The sequence below is a fragment of the Trachinotus anak genome, unplaced genomic scaffold, assembly GCF_046630095.1.
Source record: "Trachinotus anak isolate AG129_WGS33_773 ecotype Australia unplaced genomic scaffold, CSIRO_AGI_Tana_v1 ptg000007l, whole genome shotgun sequence".
NCBI lineage: Eukaryota > Metazoa > Chordata > Actinopteri > Carangiformes > Carangidae > Trachinotus > Trachinotus anak.
In genome coordinates, this window is record NW_027273858.1 from 1,369,834 (window position 1) to 1,394,298 (window position 24,465).

The window sequence follows — 24,465 nt, forward strand, 5'->3', positions numbered from 1 at the left end:
AACAGTCATTACATAACAAAGGTAAACCCAGCGCAGTGAGTGACAGATCAGCACCTCTGAAGCCGGAAGAGATCATAATCTGTAGAAAACACCTCAACACCTCAACACAGATTTTAAATCTTGTTGAGCCAGAATAAACAAGTTTAGGTAAAAGAGGGGTGAAGATGTGGAAAGCTAACTGCCACAAAAAAACATAAGGAGAAGTGAAATTCATTATTGAAACCTTAACGTCTGGGACTGTACGTCAGCGCAGGAAAACTCCAGCATTAAGCAGCTAATAGCGAAACTAAGTCTGAAGACACCTCTACATTGGGGTCTGCTTGTTAATGATTCAGTGTCCTGCTCAAAGGCACGTCAGCAGCGCTCATGCTTGCAGGGCTTCCACATGAGAAACACCCAGTGACCTCTACAACACTCGATCAGTGCTGTGTGTGAGTATATGGTATACTGTATGTTCATATATAATGAAACAGCAACAGCGGTAATTCACTTTGACAGCTTGTCACTATAGCTTACTGTTGAACAGGCGCCCACCTCCTACACCATAAACTGTAGTGTGATACAAAAGACCAGTTCATAATCCTGATGCTGACACCAGCTCTGAGCCGAGTGTTCACCTGAGACAAATTTACTGTGGGTTAATGAGCATCAGATTCAAGTTGTCTTTTATTTTCTGCTGCAACAGTCAGAAGGTGTTTTTAGTGTGCGAGCAGAACTGCAGCTGCATTTTGACTTCATCATGCAACAAGGAACGAGCTGGTAACATGGTTGGAGTTTTTGCATTGACATGAAAAAATTCACTCAACTGCACGAGATCAAACTGTTTGGAGATCTGCTGCAGGACAGGTGCATAAAAGGGCGGGCTCACCTTTTCTGCATTAACAACTTTAGCAAGAAGGAAAACATTTTACTCCACTGAAAAACAAGAAGCTGCACTGGTGTGATCATGTTGCTACAGGAAAATAATAATATAAATGAGTAATCATACATCCATGAGTTTGAAGGCTTGTCAGACAGAAAATACTGCATAGTGCAACGAATATGCCCTTGCACACATGTGATTATCCCTTACAGTCCATTACAGCAAAGGTTTAGCAAGAATCAACTTTTCCGCTGGACAACACTGTGCTTTTTTTTTTGCCAGAGCCGCTGCGTCAGGACTCTTTCCTGTGCCAACGCAAAGCCTCCTCGTTTATGCAAATGAATTGAGAGGCTGCAGTTTTTTGATGCAGTGCTGTTGGGGCTCTGCAAGCAGCCTTTTTTCTCTTGGAGCTGACAAAAGTAATTCTGGAAAAAGTGGCTAATTGAAGAAGCAGTATACAAAAAGACCTTGAAGAAAAAAATTGTCAAACAAAAATATAAATTGCATTGTCTCATAAAATAGTTCGTGGAGTACAACAACAACAACAGAGTAACAGAATAGGTGTCCAGTTCAGAAATAATCTTTAGAGTAAATTGGTGTTCAAGGTAAACCTATAGGTCCTGTATCTGTGTGTGTGTGTGTGTGTCAATCCAGAATGAGGAGTCACAAGCTGTCATTTATTTTTGGGTGTCACAAGCTATAAAGGTTAAGAGCCTGTGGTATCGACTGCTGCTGGGTACGCTGCATCACTTTGTACATTAGCCGCATACATTATACAAAAGCATCAAGCAGCCCTTCGGATTCGATCTGACAGCTTGTCATTATGAGTTACAACCACCTTCTCTTCAATATGAAACATACCATAGCACTGGATGACTGTACATGTACAGGTCAGAAAGAGTAACTCGTGGCAGGACATTTGATGAGGGACAACAACAAACTCAACTCTTTAATGCCATGTGAAGAGGAAATAACTATAGTCTTAAAGGACCGCCACCTTTTCCTCAATCTTGTTTCCCACTATTGAAATACATTTTACACGTCTACCAACCGGTTCCCAAAACATGCTATGGTGTAAATACATTTATGAACATATCAATTCATTTCAACTTCAGTGTAGTATGATAATCAACATCCACAAACTCTTCAGGATCTGTTTGTGCATCAGGTCAGTCCTTTTTATCTGCATAATAAAAACTAAAACAATATAAAACTGTTAGCTATTAAATAGAATAAAAGAATAAAATAAGCAATAAAGACTGATCAATGATACAGAAAAAAATAAATAAATTGAATAAACATCAGAACTTGACTTCATTATACGCAACATTTACATACAAATTTATACCAGTTTTGGTTTATTTTTACATTTAATCTGCTCTTAAAACAACAGTCATCCAAGTAGATAAAACTGTTGAATGGTGGATTATCTTGTCCAATCAGCAGAGAGCAAAATATCTAAACTACATGGTAATTATTAGCTGTATATGTATTATCAGCAGTCCCTTACCTGTGTAACCTGAGTTTACAGACAGCACCAACTCTAACCCTCATCAACCATCATGGTATAAAAAATAAAAGATGACTAGAAACGTTTACTGTGGGCAAGTGATAATCCTGCACAAGTACAAGAACTGTGCTGAAAGGCCAATTTTACAAGGTTAAATAAAATAATAGAAAAAGAATTTAAATTGCTAATTTAAATGTTCTTTCCAAAGAGAAAACAGACAGTATAAAAGGCTGAGAGGAAGATGACTACATTTTGAAAATAAAAATAATCTTCACACACACACAGTCGACCACGATACAGTCTTTGGACCATTAAAACATCTGTATTTCTTAGCTGATGCATTTGACCTTACAAAGCCGAGGCAGCATGTGTGTGGGCTGGGGAGCCGAGCTGGATCTGATTATATCCTGAACCTCAGTAACCTTTTAGTTGTTACTTTCATTCACTATTCGTTTGTTGTAGGAATTTGCTGCCAATATTGTGTATGGACCCAAGGAAGAGGTGCTGTTGCCATGACAACAACTCATCATGCAAAAAAAAAAAAAAGTCTAACCAAATCTCTCAGTATTTTGCACAGTGACCAACTAATCACCAGCTAGAAACAAAAAACAATGTACAGCACCTGGTGAAAAAGTGGTGCATACAGTAAGGGGAAATTGTTCCTAATCCTAAAACACTAAACTGTTAATAATATTTCTCACATTTGAGACCGAGGGCTAATTAAACTGGTTCCACAGACCAATCAGTATCCATGCAGTTGGACCGGGAGCCTCATTAGGGTGCATTAACCACACAGCTGGATTTTTAAACCCATCAGCCTGAGTGATATTGAAAACATCTCCACCACAGCATGCAGTCAAAGAATAATAAACACCCCCCCCTCCCCACCCACACCCCCTCTCATTCCCCAAAAGGGAGGGAAAGTGATGTTTTTGAAATGTTTTGAAATGACAACAGCGCCGGCGATACAGATTTCTTCTTCTAATATAACAACAGTAATGGATTTGGTCTTTGTCAGTATTTTGCTCCACTGGCTGTATGTTTAATATCTGGTCTCCTTCTCTTGTTTGAATCACAATATTACAACAACAAACCCATGAAGCCTATACACCGATGAACCTCTTAAAAGATGGCTGTGGGTACGATTTTTTTCATTTTCTTTTGATGTATTTTTATTAATATACATCATATTAATAAAAAATATTTTATTATTTATTTTTATTATTTTGAGCTTATTATCTCTGTAGCATCCTTTACTGTTTTTACTGTGTATGCGTGTGTGGTTTTGCTCCCTTCTTTACCTTGTAATATATTGTTAGTCTTCCCTCTGTTGCTTTTGACAACCATTGCTTTTTAATATTATTATTATTATTATTATTATGGACAGATATTGTGTTAATATAAGTGCATATTTTTTATATTTACTGCTTAATAAGATTTAAATGTGTAAAATGTTTGATTGTTGCTCTAACACTCTATATGCACAGTCAAAGGTGCCAAAATAAATATTAGGCTCTAAAAAAGATCAAGTTTAAACCTGTTTTTAATAAACCATGTCACTGTTTAACATCTTTGCTGTTTCTTTCTTTCTTGACGGCTTGTTTCCTCTCAGCATCTCCCCTTTAGCTCTGTAACTGGTTAACTCTCTACCAGCATCAAATAAAAAATAATGTTAACATCCAAAGTTATTTCGGTAATTTTTTTAACAGGTTTGAAGCAAGGCTCATGTCCCAGCAGCTGACTGGCTCATTTGGCTGATCTGTTTTGTCTGACATGAGGCCCAGAACATTTTTGTACTTCACATTGTTTTCAATGAGCTGGACAGAAGGCCATGAATCATTAAACTGCTGTCAGGAGCGGCTTTTTCTCTGAATTCAAGTCTGGAAAGTTGACTATAAGAATCATCTTTAGTTCCTCCAAATATTCGTCAATTGTTTGGTAGATTTAAAATCGGCTCTACCGCTGAGTTCTTACATCCAGAGCTATGATGAGGGCTCAGCTGGGACCTGAGTCGTCTCTCTCCTGAGTCACGACTGTAGCTTCTCCCTGCTTTTCATCGCAGACTGAAAAACCCCTCAGACTGCACCGGACCTGAGCTGAGCTGGATCTGCATCGACTAGCAGAGGCACTAATTAACCTCTCAGCTGGTGATGTTATTGTTCCACTACAGGATTATACTTCTTTAACATTACAACTCAAAGAGAGGATTTGTTTTAGATTATTTTTGGAAGAGATGATATGAGCCTCCCCGATGTCCCTAGAGGAGACAAGTTTTACTTTATTAAAGTCTTTTCTTGCTTACTTTTACTACGGCACTGTTGTAAGTTGTTTTGAATATGAACATGTGTGTTGATGAGAATATACCCTGTGTTTTCTGTGAAGCAGCTGGATGACCTCCAGTCTCTGAATCTCTCGGGCTGCTGGAGATATTCCACTGTAGAAACAATGTCGTTCCTCCTTTTCTGACACGTGAGCCGTCTCCACGCTAAAAATATCCCTTTCAGAAAGACTCAAGTAAAACATGACTGTTTCTGTTGGATATGGGTGTAAGTGCAGGGAGGTAAGCACCGCTGCACAGTTATGGTTTGATATGAAATTATAATAATTTCAGTTTCCAGGACCTTGTATTGGCACTGATCTCAAACAGAATATTTTGTCTCACCCAAAGTAAAGTAAATCACCCAATTACCCAAATTAAGAAGTTTACATGTGTCATGGACCCTACAGTGGGCTCTTCAGTAAAAGCAGAGTACAACACCTTTACTTGCAGATGTTATTGTGGCTGTGACATGAAGTGACAGATTGTATCTTCTCACTTGTGCAATGTGCTGGAAAAGCCTCCACCTTCCTCCAGCCTGGTCAAAGGACAACAGCAGAGAACATCTCTGTCACGTGCACATCCTCCTGTCTCTCCTTCCCTCGGTCTGCTGCTGTCTCGCTGCTCAGCTTCCTCTGGTCCTTCCTGTTGTTGTATTGAACAGACGCCAGGAGGGCTTTGTTTTTGAGGAGGGAGGACATTGGCCATTAAACAATCATGTTGAATTACCACTGAAGCAGGGAAAGGAGGCGGAGATGGAGGAGAACAAGACAGGTTAAAACCTAGTACATGGCTGGACCACATCGTAGGCTTTTTCAGCTGGTTTCAGTCCTTTATCTGGTGGCTTCTCCCTCCTCTGTGCTCACATGTACAGTATTTTAATGTATAATAATTCACAATAAAGCTGTTCTCATTTACATGTTTCTGTTGTCAGACAACTCTGACTGAGACACAGCTCATTAAGGCTAAATGTTCACTTCTGAGCCACCGCTGAAACAACGACAAAATAACTAAACACATCAGTTAAAATGACCTCTCAGAGACACACAATGACCTCAGAGACACACAATGACCACAAAGAGACACAAAATGACTTTAAAGAGACACACAATGACCACAAAGAGACACACAATGACCTCAGAGACACAAATGACTTCATAGAGACACAAAATGACCACAAAGAGACACAAAATGACCACAAAGAGACACAGAATGACTTCAAAGAGACACAAAATATCTTATCTGATTATCTGAATATAAAGAGAAGCGAAACAACCACAAAGACAAATACCACTCTTTAAAACTGTACCCCGGTCTGGCCCCTGCATTCATTTTTCTAAAGCCACCCCTGAGGTTAACTGCACACTGTGGGTGTGACTGAATGTGTGTGTCTCTCTCTCACATTCAGTAAAAAAGACATGAATCGTATTCAGCTCAATCCAGGATCATCTGTCAGCAAAAGTACACTGACCCTCCTCTATTATACTGGTTGACTAATTATAATATTATCATATCACATTTGTATTTTGAGTTTTCAGTAGTGCATTAATTCCTGATGTAATACACTCAGACACACTCACTCACTCTCACTTGTATCAGTATTAAATTATGTGTATTTCAATGAGGTGGTATGTGGGTCACAAAACATCACTGTGTGTGAATATGGGTCAGAATACATCATACATCCCCTTAATCTCTCTCTCTCTCTCTCTCTCTCTCTCCCTCTCCCCCCCATGCGGGATAGATGGCAGAGAGACATATTATCACACCCTGCTGGCCCACATTCCTGCCTTCCCCTCGTTTAATCATCCACCTCTTTCCTCACTCGTTCAGCTCCCACCATCCCTTGTTATTGTTGTGGTCACATGTTTGGATAGTTCATCTCCACAACCGACCTTTTGGGCAGTGAGTTGTGCTGAATGCTTTTTTTGTTTTAGAAGAAATTAGGTACTTCGATCAAATCAAGTCGAGAGGTGGTTCAGACCAATCAGCTTAGTATTGTTTTCCAAACAGTTCCCAACAAAGCCTTCCTGGATGTACAACAAACCACCTGGAGCATCAGGTTAGTGTTCGTCAGAAGTATTTTAATGATGGTAACTCTTTGTTAATGCACAGCCCAGCACAGGTTAGAGTTGTCGGCTGGTCCCTCTGGGATTTGAACCAACCGAGTTAGCTCATAGTAAATTGTTCTTGCAGTAGTTGCTGGTGTAGGTTTGGCAGGAAGAAGGGAAATGTTTAAACGAGCAGGTGCATTGGAGGCCTGGGAGGTTTACTGGCTGTCCTGTGGTCTGGTGTCTGTGATCTATTACAAAAATAACTGTATAAATAAATTGTGCCTAAAAATGTGTTTTTCTATTTTAGAAAATGCAAATATAGATGACACAAACCCACTCTGGCATCTCTGTGGTGCAAACCAAACTGAATATAAATCCTGGAAGTGACTGCAGTATATCCTCCTGTGATTGGTCCGTGATCTCTGTAAATCCAGCAATAAACACTGCAGATGAAAGTTATTGGTCAATGCCAATGAAACGTCAATACTGATTGGTAAATGAGCCACAAAGATTCGGCTCCAAATGGGCAGGTAAGACTTTAAATCCAGCTGTGATTGGTCAATCAAGACTTCAGCACTGTGGAAATCCATCTACTGACACACACACACAAACACACTGTACTGTAAGCTGTGTGTATTCATACATGTACACACTTGACCATTTCCACTGAGGCCATCCGGTGAAACTCAGGAAATAAGCTGTGATTACTTTCTCCACCGGAGAGTGTGTGGCTCGGCTGTATTTGGTGACAACGTGACTAATTTTCTCCCATCTCACCTCACAACAAGTCATAACACAACACCTGTCCTCCCTCGCTCTTCGCCCCCTTCTCGCCACAGAAAACAGGGCAGATACATGTGAATATTTCTCTTTTTCATCTTATGAAATGGCAAATTTGATATGGTTTATGCTTTTGAATTTCTGCAATAAAACTAAAACTAACTAAAAACTAAACTAAAACAATAATATTCTGTTTTCTGATTTCGGTCATGAGCACAGTTCACACGTTACAGGCAGAATCACTCCTGTCTTCTCTGTTGTGGACGTTTTTTTTTTTCCTGACTGAAAGACATTCAGCTGACGTGGTCTGATTTGCGTGTCCCTCGAGGCTCGCCTTTGTTGCTCCTTGTTTTCATGACAAGATGGCAAAAAAGCAGTAAACCCAAACTCTATTCAGCTGCTACGTCTGTTTCTATCCATCCCTGCTCTGCTGCTCTGCATGAAATGTCAGAACAGCTGCTAAATACATGCTGGGATAAACACCAGCACCACCGGCATCAACCACACTACTCACTAATTCTACACAGCAAACACTACACACTAATCATCAGAGTATACTGTTTTAACAGTTAATATACAAAGATAGCAAAATATTTTACCATGTTATACTAAAAAGGAAATTCTACAGTAAGTGCGACGTCGATCAAACTGACTTATAAAAGCTTCTGCAAATTCTGAAAATTAAACTTCACAAAGACACATTTGCTCAGGTTTAATGAGTTTTTTGAGCCGTTTCATCTCCTCCTACAATTAATTAAGTTTTTAAAAATATTCCCTTGTCCACTGCATTGTGGAAAAAATTGTGCTTCGGCAGCAAACTCAAAAATGACCATATTTAATATTCCTACTGTCTGGTTTGAGCACTGAGCACAGCACAGTCTGTAGAATGGATTTGACAGGGTGCAGGTCTTTCCAGTATGCGAGGATGTCAGACAATGCACTTTTTAAAACATCCATTTTTCAGCTGAGTAGTAATTACAGCATATACACATACATATTGTGACAACCCCTGGGGTCCTCTTGGTTTGGTCGTCCCATACCCGTCTGTCCTCGGTGTGTTTCCATTAGCCTGCTTAATGATCAATTTGAAATTGCAAACTAGAATGAAACGAGTAATGGAAACTGGATACTTCCACTTAAGGTTGTTTTTCAGACCATCCAACAAAGCAATATATTGCAAAAATGAATTTTTTCACTTTAATGTTGAATTGGAACGATATCACAAGAGGAGAAAACCCAGGTTTGTTTACATAACGTAACATAACTCCGTGCAAACTTTATAAAAAGTAAATTCTTTTTTGTAGAATTGTAGCTGACTGGTCGATCTGGAGCACCTGTGGCGCCCAGTCCTGGCTGCAAACTGACCACTGCTCCTCTCCATGGACACACCACATCTTGGCTTTGGCTGTGCTGCACCTCACAACACCTGCACTCATGCAACAACATACACACACACACACACACACACACACACACACACACACACACACACACTACTGACTTCTCTGATTACAACACTCCGTGTTGTAAAAGAATAACACACATATGCCTCAGAAGATTTGCTTGCAGCCTTGTGTGTATCTGATCTCTGTCTTGTGCATTTAAAAAAAAAAAAAGTTCAATAAACAGCTGTGTTGAAGTTTTTTAATGTGCTTCCCTCACGAGGTATTTTATGGTGGCGTGCATTGCAGATGGTGCTCGTTGTACCAGTCTCACACACTTTGTGGTGGCCTGTCCTGCTTTCCTTCATGCAAAGTCATCAACTACATCATCGTATGAAATCTGCCTAGCAAATGCATGGTTGATACTGATACCATACAGAGACAGAAGTGTGTTCTTTGATAGATTGCTCCCCCTGCTCCAGTGGGGAGACCTGTGGTCAAACTACTCCCGCCCCATCTCGCACCACCTGTGAGGAGAGGAGACTGTCTCAGCATATATTTATATTTTATAACAGAAACAACAGCCAGTAACTTCAGACAGACTTCAGACATTAGTTGTACTGTAGTTATTGTCCACTATGGAAGTGGCTATGTGGTTAGTGCAGTGCTGCACTTTAAAAACACTTATTTAAAATAAAAAACAAGTCCTTTTTACAGATGTCTAATGACTTCCCTACTACACAACAATCTCTTTCATGACATTATCTCCTTTCTGTCCTGACTAGACAGTTAAAAGCTGTGAAATTGTTCTGACTTTAACAAAAGAAACAGCCGTAGAGGCAGACGTGTCCACCGAGAGTACGACAGGCAGCCACAGTAAACCAGCAACAGTCTCCCATAAGACATCCTGGCATGGTGGAAATTCAGCTGGGGGCAGCTTTGGAAACAGTTTTGAACGATACTGAAATGTCTTGCTAACATACAGCATCACACTGTATATAATAAAGTGTTGAACTTTGTTTCATTGTGGTCTGTCAATCCATCCGGTAATAAAAAAAAACAAAAAAAACAGAGGACCCGCCACAGACAGTGACTCAGACAGATTTGTTGGAAATCTGTCTCTGTCTCCGAACCTACCAGACAATCTGCCTGAAAGTGTTTCCATCTGTTTTTCTGTCAGGTCTCTAAAGGAGGATTACACCAAATCCAGTAAGTGCCAAAACAGCCAAAAGCCAAAGCCAAAATAGTCATAACATCATATCACAGAGGCCCGTTTCAGACAGACCCCTCCCTTTTGAATTATAGATCTGTGATCTCTTTCTCTCCCTGACCCTCCTCGTCTCACCCTCTGTCTTCCTATGTGTGATTCCCTCTGTGGCTCTTGCCCTTTTCTTATCCCCCTCTATCTCTCTCCTCCTTTCTTCCCTTCTTTCTCCCTCCCTCTGTCTCAGAAGTGCTGTGTAGGGGATAACGACAGGTGAAAAGGGTGGGAGGGGGTGATGAAATGGAGGAGGAGAGGGGAGGCAGAGGTAATGTCTAATCATGTTAACGCTCCTGCACACTCCTCCTCTCTGTGCAGCCTTTTCCCCTGTGGAAACACACATGCATGCACAAACACACACACTTTTATGGATCGCATGGTGCACAACATGATATAGATGGTGTGTCATGAAACGAGTGAATCCCGTCATCTATTATCAATCTGTCCAACCATTGTTTTCCAACAGATTCACACTGAAAAGCTGATTAAATATTTAAGTCATGTGTTTACTCTTCCACTTCCATCTGTCGATCTAACATAATAATGACTGGTTGATTTAGCTTATTTTCTACGACCATTTCTCAAAGTGTGAAAGTGTTTGGTTTGATTTCTTACCCACAGGCACTAACTTGCATTCACTGATGTTTGGCATGATAATCAGCTTTCAGACACTTGAAACTTGCTTGACATAATCAATCACAGTGATCATATAAACAATTTAATTTTTTTCAGTCATTTTAGAATTGGTAGAATTACTTCAGTTTGAAGAGGAGAAGGATTCAGGAGCTGTGTCCCAGCTCAGGGGCCACATCTTTCACGGGGACACAGTCTACAAAGGTGAGGCCCTTCGTAGCCATCGTAGACCAAGAAGGGCGATCCGAAATAAGACGGTTTGGTCTATGCAGGATTTTTATTTTGCCAAGTCTCCTTGTAACATAGTAACCTCAACAACACTTAACTTTTTTTTTTTTTTTTTTCAGCAAAACTTTAGGTTATAAGGCCCCTGGTTTTAACAAAGCGGCAACCTCTCAGGCTGAAGAATGAAGCCAACACAGATGTGCCAAAAACTGCACTTCTTCAACCACTTGAAACTTTCTTGAAAACCGAGTCATTCCCCATAGACTCATGTTAAAATGTCCAATTTTACAGCAGAAATAAACATGTTTACAGCCTGGTACAAAAACAGTTTTAGTCTCTAGAGCCGATTTCCTCCTTCATGACAACTGGACAGGGGTGAACTTTTATATAACACATCCGTTTAAATTTTATTAAGGTTTATATTCTGCATTTTGAAGGAGCTTTCGAAATGGGACAGACGAGTTGCACCGCTGTGACGCAATCGGTCTTCAAATGAAGGATGAGGCCCCTGAATTGAGACACAGCGAGGGATTCTCCCTGCCTATCTACAAGGTGGCACACAAAGCACAAAGCTTCCACACACACGCCTCACTGTGAAGGAATAGCCATGTTTGGCAAGTGTGTCAACTGTCACAACAGGATAGAACCACATCTCTTCTTCTGAACTATTTTCATGCAACCAAAAAGACGTTCCTTTTCTCAGTGTCCGTGTTTGCTTACTGGCCTCCAGGTTGGATCTTATTACAGTGTAGGAGGTTGCAGTGCTTATTGGCAGCAGACCTCAAACTTCAAAATTAATAGCTTCCCACCAGCAGTTACATGCACCACAGACGTTCAGCTGCAGCCTACTGCTACACAATCATAATCTGCCTTTAACAAGACAAAATAAAATGATTTTATTACCTTTAGGCCTATTCAAAGGATGTTTCAATTCTCTGCAAGTTGATTTTCATATCAAACTGACTTTAATTAAAGTTAGTGCTGCCTGAGAGAAATGAAAAGGCCTTTAACAATCAATAGAGCTTTGGAAAATTGTCAGATTGATATGTAAGTATAAGTAAATAAGCTAAAACCTCCTGCAGTACTCTACATATCCATCCATCTAGCCATCCAATCATTCAGCATGGTGACATTGAACAGCTGAGCCAATACGTCCATTTCCAAATGACAGAGCTAATGAACTGGAGAGGAGGATGCAGCGAGTCGACTGAAGTCAAAAGGGAGCCAGCGTTAGTCAATATTGGCACCAAGACATTAGCAAAGACATTTACCCTTCACTTCTCCTTCCTTCCTCCCACCCTCCCTTTCTTATTCTTTCAGCCGTTCCAAGCCACCTCCCTCAATTTCTCTCTCTGCTCTTCTGCTTTACCCTACTTCCCCTTAAGAGCCCCCCGCCTCCCCGACACTCATTTCACTCCCTGTGCTGAACCTTGTTCCTGTCCACTGCTCTCTGTGTTTCATCTGTACCACATCTTTCATCTCCTTTTATTTCACCCATGCTTCATCACCTCTTCCCCTTCAGCTAGATGGATAGATAGATGGATAGATTGCACACATATAATAACAAAGCACTCACGTCTTTCCTGTGCCACTTGTTTTCTGTCTCTTTGACAAACACACTCACACAAACCTGACCACCTGTGGTGTGTATTAATTGTCTATGGGCCGTGATGGGGGGCTAGTGAGGCGGAACAGCCTTGGTATTTGCTGACCTGCCGGGCCGTGAAATCTCCCTGCATATGCACACGCCTCATATCCATTTAAATAGATTTAAATAAACGACCTCACACTGTGACCAGATTGGACGCAAGCAGACGGACGGACGGACGGACAGATAGGTGGATGAGATAGAAGGTAAAATGCCGTTAAATGCAGTTTTTTTCCTTCCATTTCCATATAGCATGGGAATGCGATGATTGATGGCTCGGCGGCGGGAAGGCGAGGCGTTGTGGCGCTGGTGCTGATAGATGGATAAATGATGTGTGCAGCGAGGGGGAACAGAAGGAGATTCCATTTCAGATCTGCCCTCATCTGATGTGCGCCCGTGCCAGTGCTCTAATATGTAGATTGTGTTTAGCCTTTATCTTTTGCAGTGATATGATGGAGGATGGGGCATTAACACACACACACACACACACACACACACACACACACACACACACACACACACACACACACACACACACACACACACACACACACACACCTACAGGCCCTTTCAGTTAACACTAAACGTGTACCTGGCGTGCACACAAATACTCCTTAGTTTAAATAATGTGTAACGTTTTATGACACTGTCACTTCTGTATTGTTCGAAGTTGTCCCTGAGATTTGAGACACCAGTGGCTGGATTATTACATCACGTGATAATAATTTTGTCTGTTTGTTTAGTTTGGACACTGATCTCGTAAATGTGGTATTTTATGTCTAATGCTTCTGTGATGTGGGGTGTTTATGTGGCTGTTATCTTGACCATCTTGTAAAATACATTTCTTTTTTATCTCAATGGGACTTCCTGGTCAGATAAAGGAGAATAAAATAAAATAAAATAAAATCTTTCCAGTATTTTAACTAATTTGACTAATGGCCTTGAAAAAAAAAGAAAAACTCACTTTACTTTTCAGTCAGATGGTTCCTGTGTAAACATGTTTACTGACTGACTTTCCACCTCTTCCAAATATGAAGACACATATGGATGTTTATGCTGGCAGTTGGCGACTGAATGCCCTTCTCTCAGGCACAGCAGCAGCAGCAGCAGCAACCCTTGGGCACAAACAGATGCCATGTGGTATATGTCCGCCGTCTCTGGCCACTCGAGAGCACCCAAAGGTGGATCAGAGTAAATGTTGTTTATCTGGAAAAGATTTTTGTATCACAGCCTTGCAAGAATATTCTCCTCCTGGTGTCCTGTGAGCATAATTACTGGACTCAACATTGAAGGGTGCTGGAAGTTTTCATGTGTTAGGGGCCTTAGAACGTTTTAAACTTCTAGAATGGTTTTTTTTCTAAAATTGCAAAAAAGAAAAGTTTCAGATCTGATTTAGAAGCTAAAACCTGGACATCACCAAAAACGTTACTGCAGTCATGGAGATACTACATTTCAGTAAGAGATCTTATGTTGTCACCACAGGGAAACTCTCTCTCTTCTTTTTCCACCTGCTCATATAAATGGTCCTCAGACCTAAATGTCAAGTTTTACCAAATTTAATGAAGCTATAGTGAACGCTCAATCAGAAAGACTATCTTCATGCTGACTCTTCTTTTTTCTCTTGCTTTCTTCTTCTCCTGCTTCCAGCTCAATCCGCTGACTGAGTCTTTTCCCGCTTTAGAGTTCAACCAATCAGATTTTGCCATGACCTCTGTAAGCCAATTGTCTCATTAGTGTCAAACTGTAAATCTGATCTTTTCCTCCTCACTTGTCAAACAAGCCTCTGTCTTGATCGAAACAGTTCCACCATCACTGTGACTCCTGCAGATTCACTGTAAACCACCTAAATACCAGCATGAACGTCATAGTAACCACAGAGCAACATTCTGGAAAGGACACACAACATCATAGCAACAACCTAGCAACACTATAGCAACCAACCTGAACACTACTTACAAAATTTAAGGAACCACGCAATCAGCAAATAAGATAATAAGATAAGATAAGAAATACTTATCTATCCCTGACATGGGTACAAGTTAGTAAAATATCAAATTAACATAAACCACGAATGCTGTTTAACAGTTAGGTTATACTTTTCTGAACTTTCTGATAACCATAACAAAAACACATGAAACCACATGCCACATGAATTAGGTGCCACTGAAACATAAAGTCAAAGTGATCCAAATGTTATTTTCCTTCAGCTTTCAAATGGAACCAAGTATTTCAGGTAATTTGAGTCAAATTAAAGTAAAATAGACCATAGACACTTTGGGGAGAAAGGTAGAAAAGGGAAAGCAACACTTCTGGAACATCATAACCACCTGATATCCAGCAACGTGAGATATTTCAGAGGTAAACTTAGAAGAAAAAAAAAAAAGCTCAACACAGCTTAAGTCACCGATCTGTCTCTGATCTGTGTTAAAATACAGTATTTTCCACTAACGCCATGTTCTAACTTATTCATCCAAGGCTGCACTCGGGAACCAGTCTTTTTGTAGGATGACACAGGGCTGTGTAAAATGTCAACCTGTACAATACTCCACAGGAAGAAATACCTTGGCATATCTATAGAGCTGCCCATCCCAAAGCTTTTTATCTGTCTCCTCGCTCTGTTCTTTTATTCATCATTCTATTTCTTTTTCCTGGGAGGGAAGCGCTGTCGGTGGAGGTCTAAACACCCTGCAGCGGACGGAGGGATTTCAGGTGTCAAGGGAGGGAGAGAGAGAGAGTCAGAGAGGGGTGTGAATAATAGATCAGAGAGGGGGAAAGAGAAAGTGGGAAAGAGTCGGGAGAAGAGAATGAGGGAGATATAAAAGGTGGGAAATGGAGAGAAGTGAATAGAGAGAAAGAGAAACAGATATAAAGGGGGTGTCAGATGGACAGAGTCAGATAGGGAGAGAGTGGAGAGATGCATGAGAGCGAGACAGAGAAAGTAAACAGGAGAGACTGTTTTCTTGGAGGGCAAACCTGACAGGAAAACACACATCTATAAAAGTCATGCATCTGTCCGTCCGTCCATCTGTTCATCCATCCATCTGTTCCTCCCTCCCTCCGTCTCTTCCCTGCCTCCAGTGTGGTCAGGAGTTGTTGCATAAGACAGCGATTCATCTTTTATTGAGATGGGAAGCTTCTATAAATATGTCCACCTTGTTCTCTGGAGTTTAAAAGCTCAACCTGTATTGCAGCTAAAAATAGACAAAGGATCCCCACAACAACAACAACAAATCAAATTATACTGTGCAGCCCACAGGACACAACTTCCGTTTCTTTGTTGGATTATATCAGAAGGACTCATGTGTCTTCTGAAGTGGTTTTCGTTTGACAATAAATTGTATATATTTTCTCCCTTAAGACATTTTGTTTATCTGCTGACAGATGTCTGCTACTTACTGCTTTACAGAAGAGCTAATGTTGACTGATGCGATTTTAAAGCCACATGCTGATATATTTGTACTGAAGCTTCCAGCTGCTGTATCTGTACCAATATTCATCATCTTCACATGTGATGACTTGAATTACGTGTGTGTGTATTAAGAAATCACCCAATATAATCAATATTACCTGCAGGTTTGATCTACTTCTCAATACCTGACTGCCCAACATTGAACATGTCTGTGTCATGGATTTCAAAAGTTGTTTCCATATAAAAACAAAATAAATAAATAAAATATAAAAGTTTAACCTTATTTTTGTGTTTGCATCACTTTAGTTTATATTAATCTGCATATACTCAGACTTTTACTTCTGACTTCTACATATTATAAGTAGTTGGAAACTTTCTGCAGAAAAAAGTTGGAAAGTTTATAGGGATAGTAAAAATATCAGGTTATCACTGCAGGGTATTTGGTCTAACTGTTTAAACGTGCACATCCCTGTTTATAACCCTGTATACTATCACCATTTAATCACAGTGACAACTGTTCAAGAAAAAAATTATTAGTCAATCAATAAATCTGGGATTTTCTACAGAACCCTTTTATTTTAATGGTAAAGTTTCATCTGATATTATTATTTTTTTATTAACTACTGTAAAAAATACACACAACTCTTTCTAATTTGCTGTCTTCTATTTTTGTTTTTCACACGTTTCCCAGATTAAGACTTTTCTCATCACATTACCATCATTAAAATGTAAGAATCACACTTTGTGTCTTTCAAGAAAAATCTACTCCCCTCTCTGTATCTCCAGAACAAACACTTAATACCAGGAGACTAATTAAAGCAGGAAAACAAAGAAAAGGGTTGTTGTTCCTTACCTGAGCAGATCAATTTCATCAGCATGAACCCCTGTTCACAGTGTTTCCTATTGGCACATCTCAACAGGCAGGAAGCCAACTTCAACTGGTCTCCACCAAGCAGAGCGGCTATATGTGTAACTACAGAGACAGAGGAGAAGAGAGAGGCAGGCAGATCAGTGCATGGAAATTGTGGGGAGCAGGCGTAAAGAGAGCAAGAAAAGAGAACAAACAGCAGGTAGATGGAGACGGAGAGAAATAAATGAAGGGAGTGAGAGATGCTGTGTTGTTTTACCAAGAGACAAAGAGAGGGAGGGAGGGAGGGAGGGAGGGAGCAGAGACTGATGTGCGAGTCACAACCTCCAAGCCTGGCTGTTTATAAAGCCCCAGGCAGAGTGTGTGTGTGTGTGTGTGTGTGTGTGTGTGTGTGAGGCAGTCAAGTGGCCACCCACGCCACCCTGTGTGTGAATATATGTGTGTGTATGTATGTGTGTGTGTTCATTGCTCTTTCTGGTACATGGCCACAGGGTTCAAATGTTCCAATCAATACCTGAACCACACACACACACACACACACACACACACACACACACACAAATACATACATGTAAATACTACTGCTTTACTACAGGAGTGCAGTACTGCACACAGCTGCTCCTATTACTGTTAACAATATCTGTGATAGATGAGAAACACCTAACAAGTGCTACATAAAAAGCTCTGCTTGTTGTTTTACATTTTATACCCAACTTCCTGTGGACATGCTTTCTCATTTCACCAAGAACTAAGACTAAGTCCTCAGAAAATAGTCCCATCTCCTACCTCTAAACCCCCAGCTGCTGTTAGATTAGTAGTTTGCTGAGTATGAGTATGTGAGCACGCATGTGAATGGGTAAATGTAAAATCTTGAAGCACTATGGATAAAAGCCTGAATAACAATAATCTATCTATATCTCTGTTTTTTTTTTCTAAACCAGTAATAACCTTGTAGTTGATGATGCAGGAAAACACTAGTTTTAAAATGAAAATATCTCCATCCAGACGACTGTTTTAGCTCCATATCAGAAATGATCTGCGTCCATACTATCACGCCCAAAAACACACACATACATGACCATTCACAGACACTGGCCTGGGGTAAACTGGAAGCAGACTGTCTTCTCTCAGGTGTAATCTGATTAGTTGCAGAAAATACTACGAAAGAGGAACAGCAAAGGCAGTTGTAGTGTTATCATGCATGAACCTGGGCTTGAAGGCAAAAACATAGCAAAAGAGATGTGTTTTAAAATGAAAACGTGGCAGTATGGACAACACTTGCTCCTGCTGCCCTGTCCTCTGATCCTTCTCCACATGCCCCCACCCACATGGGCACGTTATCGATGCTTACAGCTGATCCTGGACTTGTTCATTGGATTTATTCTGTAATAGTTTCACCACATTAGTATTAGAACCTGCTGTGATCATATTGTTGCTTTAACCTTTTACTTAACCGGGTATGTTAGGCTCTCTTCTCTTGGAGGATCTTGTATTTAAGCAAGTTTTATTTAAGTTTGATGACTTCCTGTTCATATTTTTGTCATCTGCTATTTTTCACATACAGCTCCACCACAAGCTATTCAAGGATGAGGAGTCTCTCTTTGAATGTCCTCTCCCGAGGCTTCTCTATTTTTTCCTCATGCAAAAATGTTGGTTTTTCTTGTCTTTGTGAGCTTATTTATCTTCTAAGGGATCATCACCAGTGGAATACACTATTGTGGGTGTGGGCCTACAGAGCCCACTGAGACACTGCATATGGCAGCGGCCTTTACAAACAGACTTGAGTTGGGTAAACACGGCCCATGTTGTCACACATATGGTCGCCGTCAATTCAAAGCGATGCGATGTCACACTACACCTACTGTAATTCTGATTAATCATGCACACTCTGTATGATTTAATCCCTCACTTCCTGCCTACTGACGGAGAGTGGACACAGGAGCATGGATGGTGTGTGTGTGTGTGTGTGGGTGTGTGTGTGTGTGTGGAACTCATGTGAACCTACGATGCATTCTGTTTTGTTGTTACATAACTGTCCCTGCACACACAGACAGATATTACAGACAACACACTCTGGCAGCGAGACTGAACTATCTCTTCTCTCCCTATCTCTCTCTCTCTCTCTCTCACACACACACACACACACACACACACACACACACACACACACACACACACACACACACACACACAGTGGGTTGTTCTCACTCCACTCGTGTACCGTTGTGTGTGAGTGAGATAAAGAACAGAGCTCACAGGATTTGTGTCAACTCTAACCCGACTACAGTAAGAGGAGAATCACAACCTAACCTCCTCTAAATTATAGCAAGTGAAAGTTAAAATAACATTAAAAACATTAAAAAAACAATATTATCTTTGTTAGGCCGCAGTGTTTGTGTAATAACATGTTACAGTGCAGGGTTTTGTGGTAATTATTGACTCACAGTAACAGGCTGTTGGTCTGTAATTCATATGATGAAGGAGAAATTGTTGCGTTCTCATTGGATTTGGATTTGACAGTTTTTGTTTGTTCTTCCATTTGTTTAGATTACACTGATTATATAATCCCAGGTCATATACCTGTTCAAATGCATTTTGTATGATACAATGGTACAATAATATAGTCAATATAGACCATAGTTAATATATAAGTATTCTTACATGTAAATATAATGTAACGAGCTGTGTTTTAGGGAAAGTAATGAAATGAAGTTAGTTGTTTAACTGATATTTTGCTGCCTTTGCTCCACACAGCAGGAAGATCTTTGCAGGAGAAGCTTTTTTAGCCAAATTTCAACTGCTGCATTAAATTATCTCCATAAGCTGATTACTGTCACCACAAACCGAGCCTCGCTTTAAAGGAAAGGTTGAAGTTTTATATGATTTAACAAGGAGCACCTCTCTTACTCTTGGTTCTGAGACATTAGATAGAGCTGTGTATTGTGGGTTTTTAAGAAGAGAAAAGGAACAAAAACAATACCAAACAGAAATATAACCTCAAACATGCAGCACTGATATAAAAAGTTACTGTAGTGGAAAAAACTAATGCATAATATTTGGTTTAATGAAGAATAAGTGAGAGATTTTTATAGACTTGAATGCAGTTTCAAAATGGAAATGATGTCATTTCTCTCCAGACTTGCATTGCTTATAGCTGCCAACAGGAGGCCACTGCCAATTTCTCCAAATCACGTAGAAACGTCCTTAGAGAGAGTTTGGTTGGAGATGAAAAGCTTCTGAAAATCCTAACTGGACAAGTACAGCAGAGTAAATACGAATAATAAAACAATATACTTCAAATTTCACAGTCACAGAAACTCAACACAACTGTTTCAGCAAAGCACAACACTTGATGACAAACATAAGAGAATAAGGTTTACACCCTGTTTTAGTGTTGGTTCCTTTTATCTTTCCCTCAACTTAACCAAATAGTTTTAGTTGCTTTAGCTGAAACAAATCTTAAATCACAGATGTTTGCAGAAAAACACTCATGATTTGTTTTGTTATGATACCACAACTTTCAGGCAAAAATATTATGTTGTGATCACTTTTATAAGATGAGATAATGAAATGAGAAATGACAGATTACCCGACAGCAGTACATTTTAATGATTTTAAATATGACATCTCATCATTTAGGTTCCAGGGCTTTGAAAATGTGACTCTAACATTGATGAAATCCATAATAGAAGAGACGTTTACTGGATATTCAATTTGCAAATGGACTGAATCTTGAGATCCTACAGCATGTCATACTCTGGGAAGTTTAGGGACTTTATATTTCTATCTGTGGCAGACACCAGTGGTTCATATGATTATATACTTTGAATGAAAGCTGCAGAGGTGATCTTTTTATTCAATAGACTGTAGTTTCTGTAAATTATTTTCTGAGTAGATTTGATTGTATATTGTGATGTCTCACTTGTTTTTTGTATATTTATGTAAATATATATATCTATATTTATTTTTTACATATATATATCATATGTATATATGTAACATATCATATATATATATATCACATATAAATTTTTTCCTTCTGATGAAGGTCTACAGAGAGCAAGATGTTAGGATGATCAGTAAATCGTGATGCTGAGCCAGAGCCGTGTGTGGGGTGTCTTCTTTTCAAGACTGACATGATGAAATAGGAAAGAGCAAAGCAAAAAAAAAAAAAAAAAAAAGCATTATAACAATTATTGTAAAAGTAACCTGTCCAGTTGCCCCACAGCAGAACCTGTAACACACTTGCCACTGTGCAGATCTTCTAACGAGAGCAGCCGATGATTGGGAGAGAAAAGAAGGAGAGAGTGAGGGACAGGACCAGTCAGAGAAAAAGAAACTGAGGGAATCAGGTTTTCTCTGTCGCCACAACAGCACTCCATCATTTCCTCATCTCTTTTTCCAGTATTCCCTCTCTCTGATGCTCTCTCTCTCCCTCTCTCTGTCCCTCTCTCCCTCCTCTCATCCATCTCCTCCCAGCTCTCTCTGACAGTCTATTTGGCCCACACAGCCCTGTCATCCATTCAACCTGTCAGTCCTGGCAACGGCACCAATCTCACACCGATTCACGTTTGTAGCTGGGCAGGCAGGGTTCGCGGTTACAGCGTCTGTGCCATGGCTGAAAGCCCGTGGGTTTAATTCCCATGGTAGTTCGGTCACAGAGTCAACCCCGGTGTGAGGGGGTCAGAGGTTCGGTCCTTGTGGAGCAGAGAGTTCATCGTGGTTTTCATGCAATCTACATTTACCACTGTTACTGTATTTAAGCAACGTTTCTGTGCTTAAACTGGATGGTTTTTTTTTTTAGTAATTTCACATTATTTTACACATATTTGGCTCAGTGAGATGTGGGAGCACGACTTCTCAGAGTGGACAAGGCTACAGCAGAAGTGATGCATCAGATTTTAAACCGGTTGTCTTGGTAACACTAAAATTTGGAAGTAAAAACAAACATGGACCCATCTAACGTGTCCATTTCTGTTGCCAGATTCACTGTAAAATTACTTGGGAGCACAGCTACCATGAGTACAGCACATCCAACTTTTCCTTTATTAAATAAACGGTTAGATGATTGGAGTTTGTGGAAGATGTCTGTGCCTACATCAGTTTAATAACATGACTGTTGCATCACTCTAAATTATTATTAAATTATGTTTATGTGTTTTAGATGATACCTCTAATTTCTTACCATTTCCCTGCAATCAACACACTTTCTTCCTTCCTTTGTTATATTTGCACTGAGCCACAACCTTCAGACGCGACTTACACTCCACTCATCACTGTAATATACATCTATGTTAATCTGAGGCTTTATGAACTCCTGGGTTATATATCCAGGAGCTGATCTCATTTTATTGAATTTGTCAACAGGCTTTTTGCAGTGTTGACCTTCATGGCTGAGAGTAGAGCAAAAGCCACTCAGATAACATGGTAGGGCTCTGATATCCTCTGGGAGCCCAGCACTAAGACTGAACGCTGTCCTGACACTGTGAAGCTCTCAGATCAAACTGTCAACCACTGTCGGCTAAAAAGTCACATGTGTTAAAACTGGAAATGTGGCTTTTATCACAAGGACACGGATAACCTCACTTTTGCTACATCAAGGGAATATGCACTTTATTTTTTATTTGTATTTTCTTTTCTCCAGTTTCAGTTTTTTACTGTGACCCGTACGGATTTATCACCTACACCTGTTTGGATTTCCTCTCTGTTATAGGCCGAAATAGTTTTTATATAACTCAAACACATTGATGGATCATGTGCATGGTAATCTGGCACGCATTCCTCTCTGCACTGTTACTGTAGGGTTGTAAGGCTACTGTACTTCACAGCTGAAACAAGAGTGAAAGTGTGTGGGAGGAAAGCTGAGCGAGAGAGAGAGAGAGAGAGAGAGAGAGAGAGAGAGAGAGAGAGATGAGCCTATCCAAAAATCACTATAACACGCCTACAACAGCCCTATAGGATCCTACAGTGGGTTTGTGCTACTCAATAGTAAATTTGCTTCAATAAAATAATTAAATATGAAAACTATAGTGAATTCTTGTTGGATAATGTGTCTGCAACACTCAGTAACAAGTGTATTTTTGGCATTTACATTGAATCTGTCCTTCGGTTTTCTTCCTGTGTAGTTTATCTGTCAGTAATTTCTAAAAGATGATCAATGATGCGATGACTGCAGGACATTTCATAATCAGACCATCAACTGACCTCTCATGCCCTGTGTGTAAAATTCTGAATTTGATATTTTTCTACACTTATTTATTCAGGTTGTTCCTCTTATTATACACCAGTGGTGGAAGACATCTTCAGACCTTTCACGTAAGTCAAATTGTAATGTAGGAAATTTAAGTCCTGCATTCAAAATGCTACATAAAGTATGATGCAGTATGAAGTGTGCATTATTATTAGACCCATAAATTATTGTTTAATTATTAATGATACATTCATGTGTAAACAGCATTTTCACATTATATGGCTGAGGTGGAGCTAATTCTAAATTCTTTAGTTAAATCTGTGAGAACGCATTATATTTTAGAAGCTAATCATGTTTTTAAGTATTTGTATTTAATCCAGAGGGTAACCAGCAGCTACAGCTGTCAGACACAGCACATTTAGTGGAGTAGCTAAGTATTTGATTCGTATCTGAAATGTAGTAGAGTGGCAATAAGTAGTATAAAATGGAAATACTCGAGTACAAATACCTCAAATTTGTCCTTGAGTACTTGAGTAAATGTACTTAGTTAAATGTCACCAGTGACTTAGCTGACAATACTTTATAGTTTGTTAATATAGTATCCTGTTTGTGTACCTGTGTATTACATAATATCACTGTTATGCAGTAGGAAGTAAAAGATACCATGAAGACAGTATCAATATAAATTTGCCACTGAGGAACAAAAATATCAACTGCAACTGTGATGTGTCATATTTGTACATTTCTCATAGTTTTAGGATCAGCAGAGAGAGAAAGAGAGAGAGAGAGAGAGAGAGAGAGAGAGAGAGAGAGAGAGAGAGAGAGTGCGACAGTGGCTGCTTACCTGCAAAAATGTATGAATGTGTGTCCAGGCGCTGGCAGGAGTCCTCATCAGCTCCTTAATGTCGCGTCACATCACGGACAGCAGCAGCAGCAACATCCCGGACTGCCACCGAGTCCCGAGGTCCTCCCTCTCCTCCCTCTCCTCCCTCCCTCCCTCTCTCCCTCTCCTCTCCTCCCTCCCTCCCTCTCTCTCTCTCCCTCTCTCCCTCTCTCCCTCTCTCTCTCTCTCTCCCGGGACTTGGCCCACCTCCTCAGAATAGCGCTTCGTTAAACTCCCGGTGATACCCGAGATCCACCCGCACGATGATCAACACCGAGCAGAGGAGTGCTCCGATCATCCGAGCATCCACCTCCGAGCAGTCCCGTCCTCAGCACCGCAGCACCCTCACCACCACCACCTCCATCATCATCATCATCACCATCATCATCATCACTGTCACCATCCTCCAACCTGCAGAGCTCTATTTTCCTTCATTCTTCTTC

The 24,465-nt window shown here is 40.2% G+C and overlaps 1 protein-coding gene across 1 annotated transcript in view; it reads right to left on the bottom strand.

Moving 5' to 3' along the window:
• The window catches only part of bean1 (brain expressed, associated with NEDD4, 1), a 45,080-nt gene extending 20,901 nt beyond the window's left edge, over positions 1-24,179 (bottom strand). The window contains exons 1-2 of the mRNA XM_071479878.1: positions 23,984-24,179; positions 16,935-17,054 (exon numbers count right to left, since the gene is read on the bottom strand). Coding sequence (XP_071335979.1) covers positions 16,935-16,959 — 25 coding nt within the window. The 5' untranslated portion in view covers positions 16,960-17,054; positions 23,984-24,179. The remainder of the gene's footprint in view (positions 1-16,934; positions 17,055-23,983) is intronic.
• Positions 24,180-24,465: the final 286 nt, after the last annotated feature.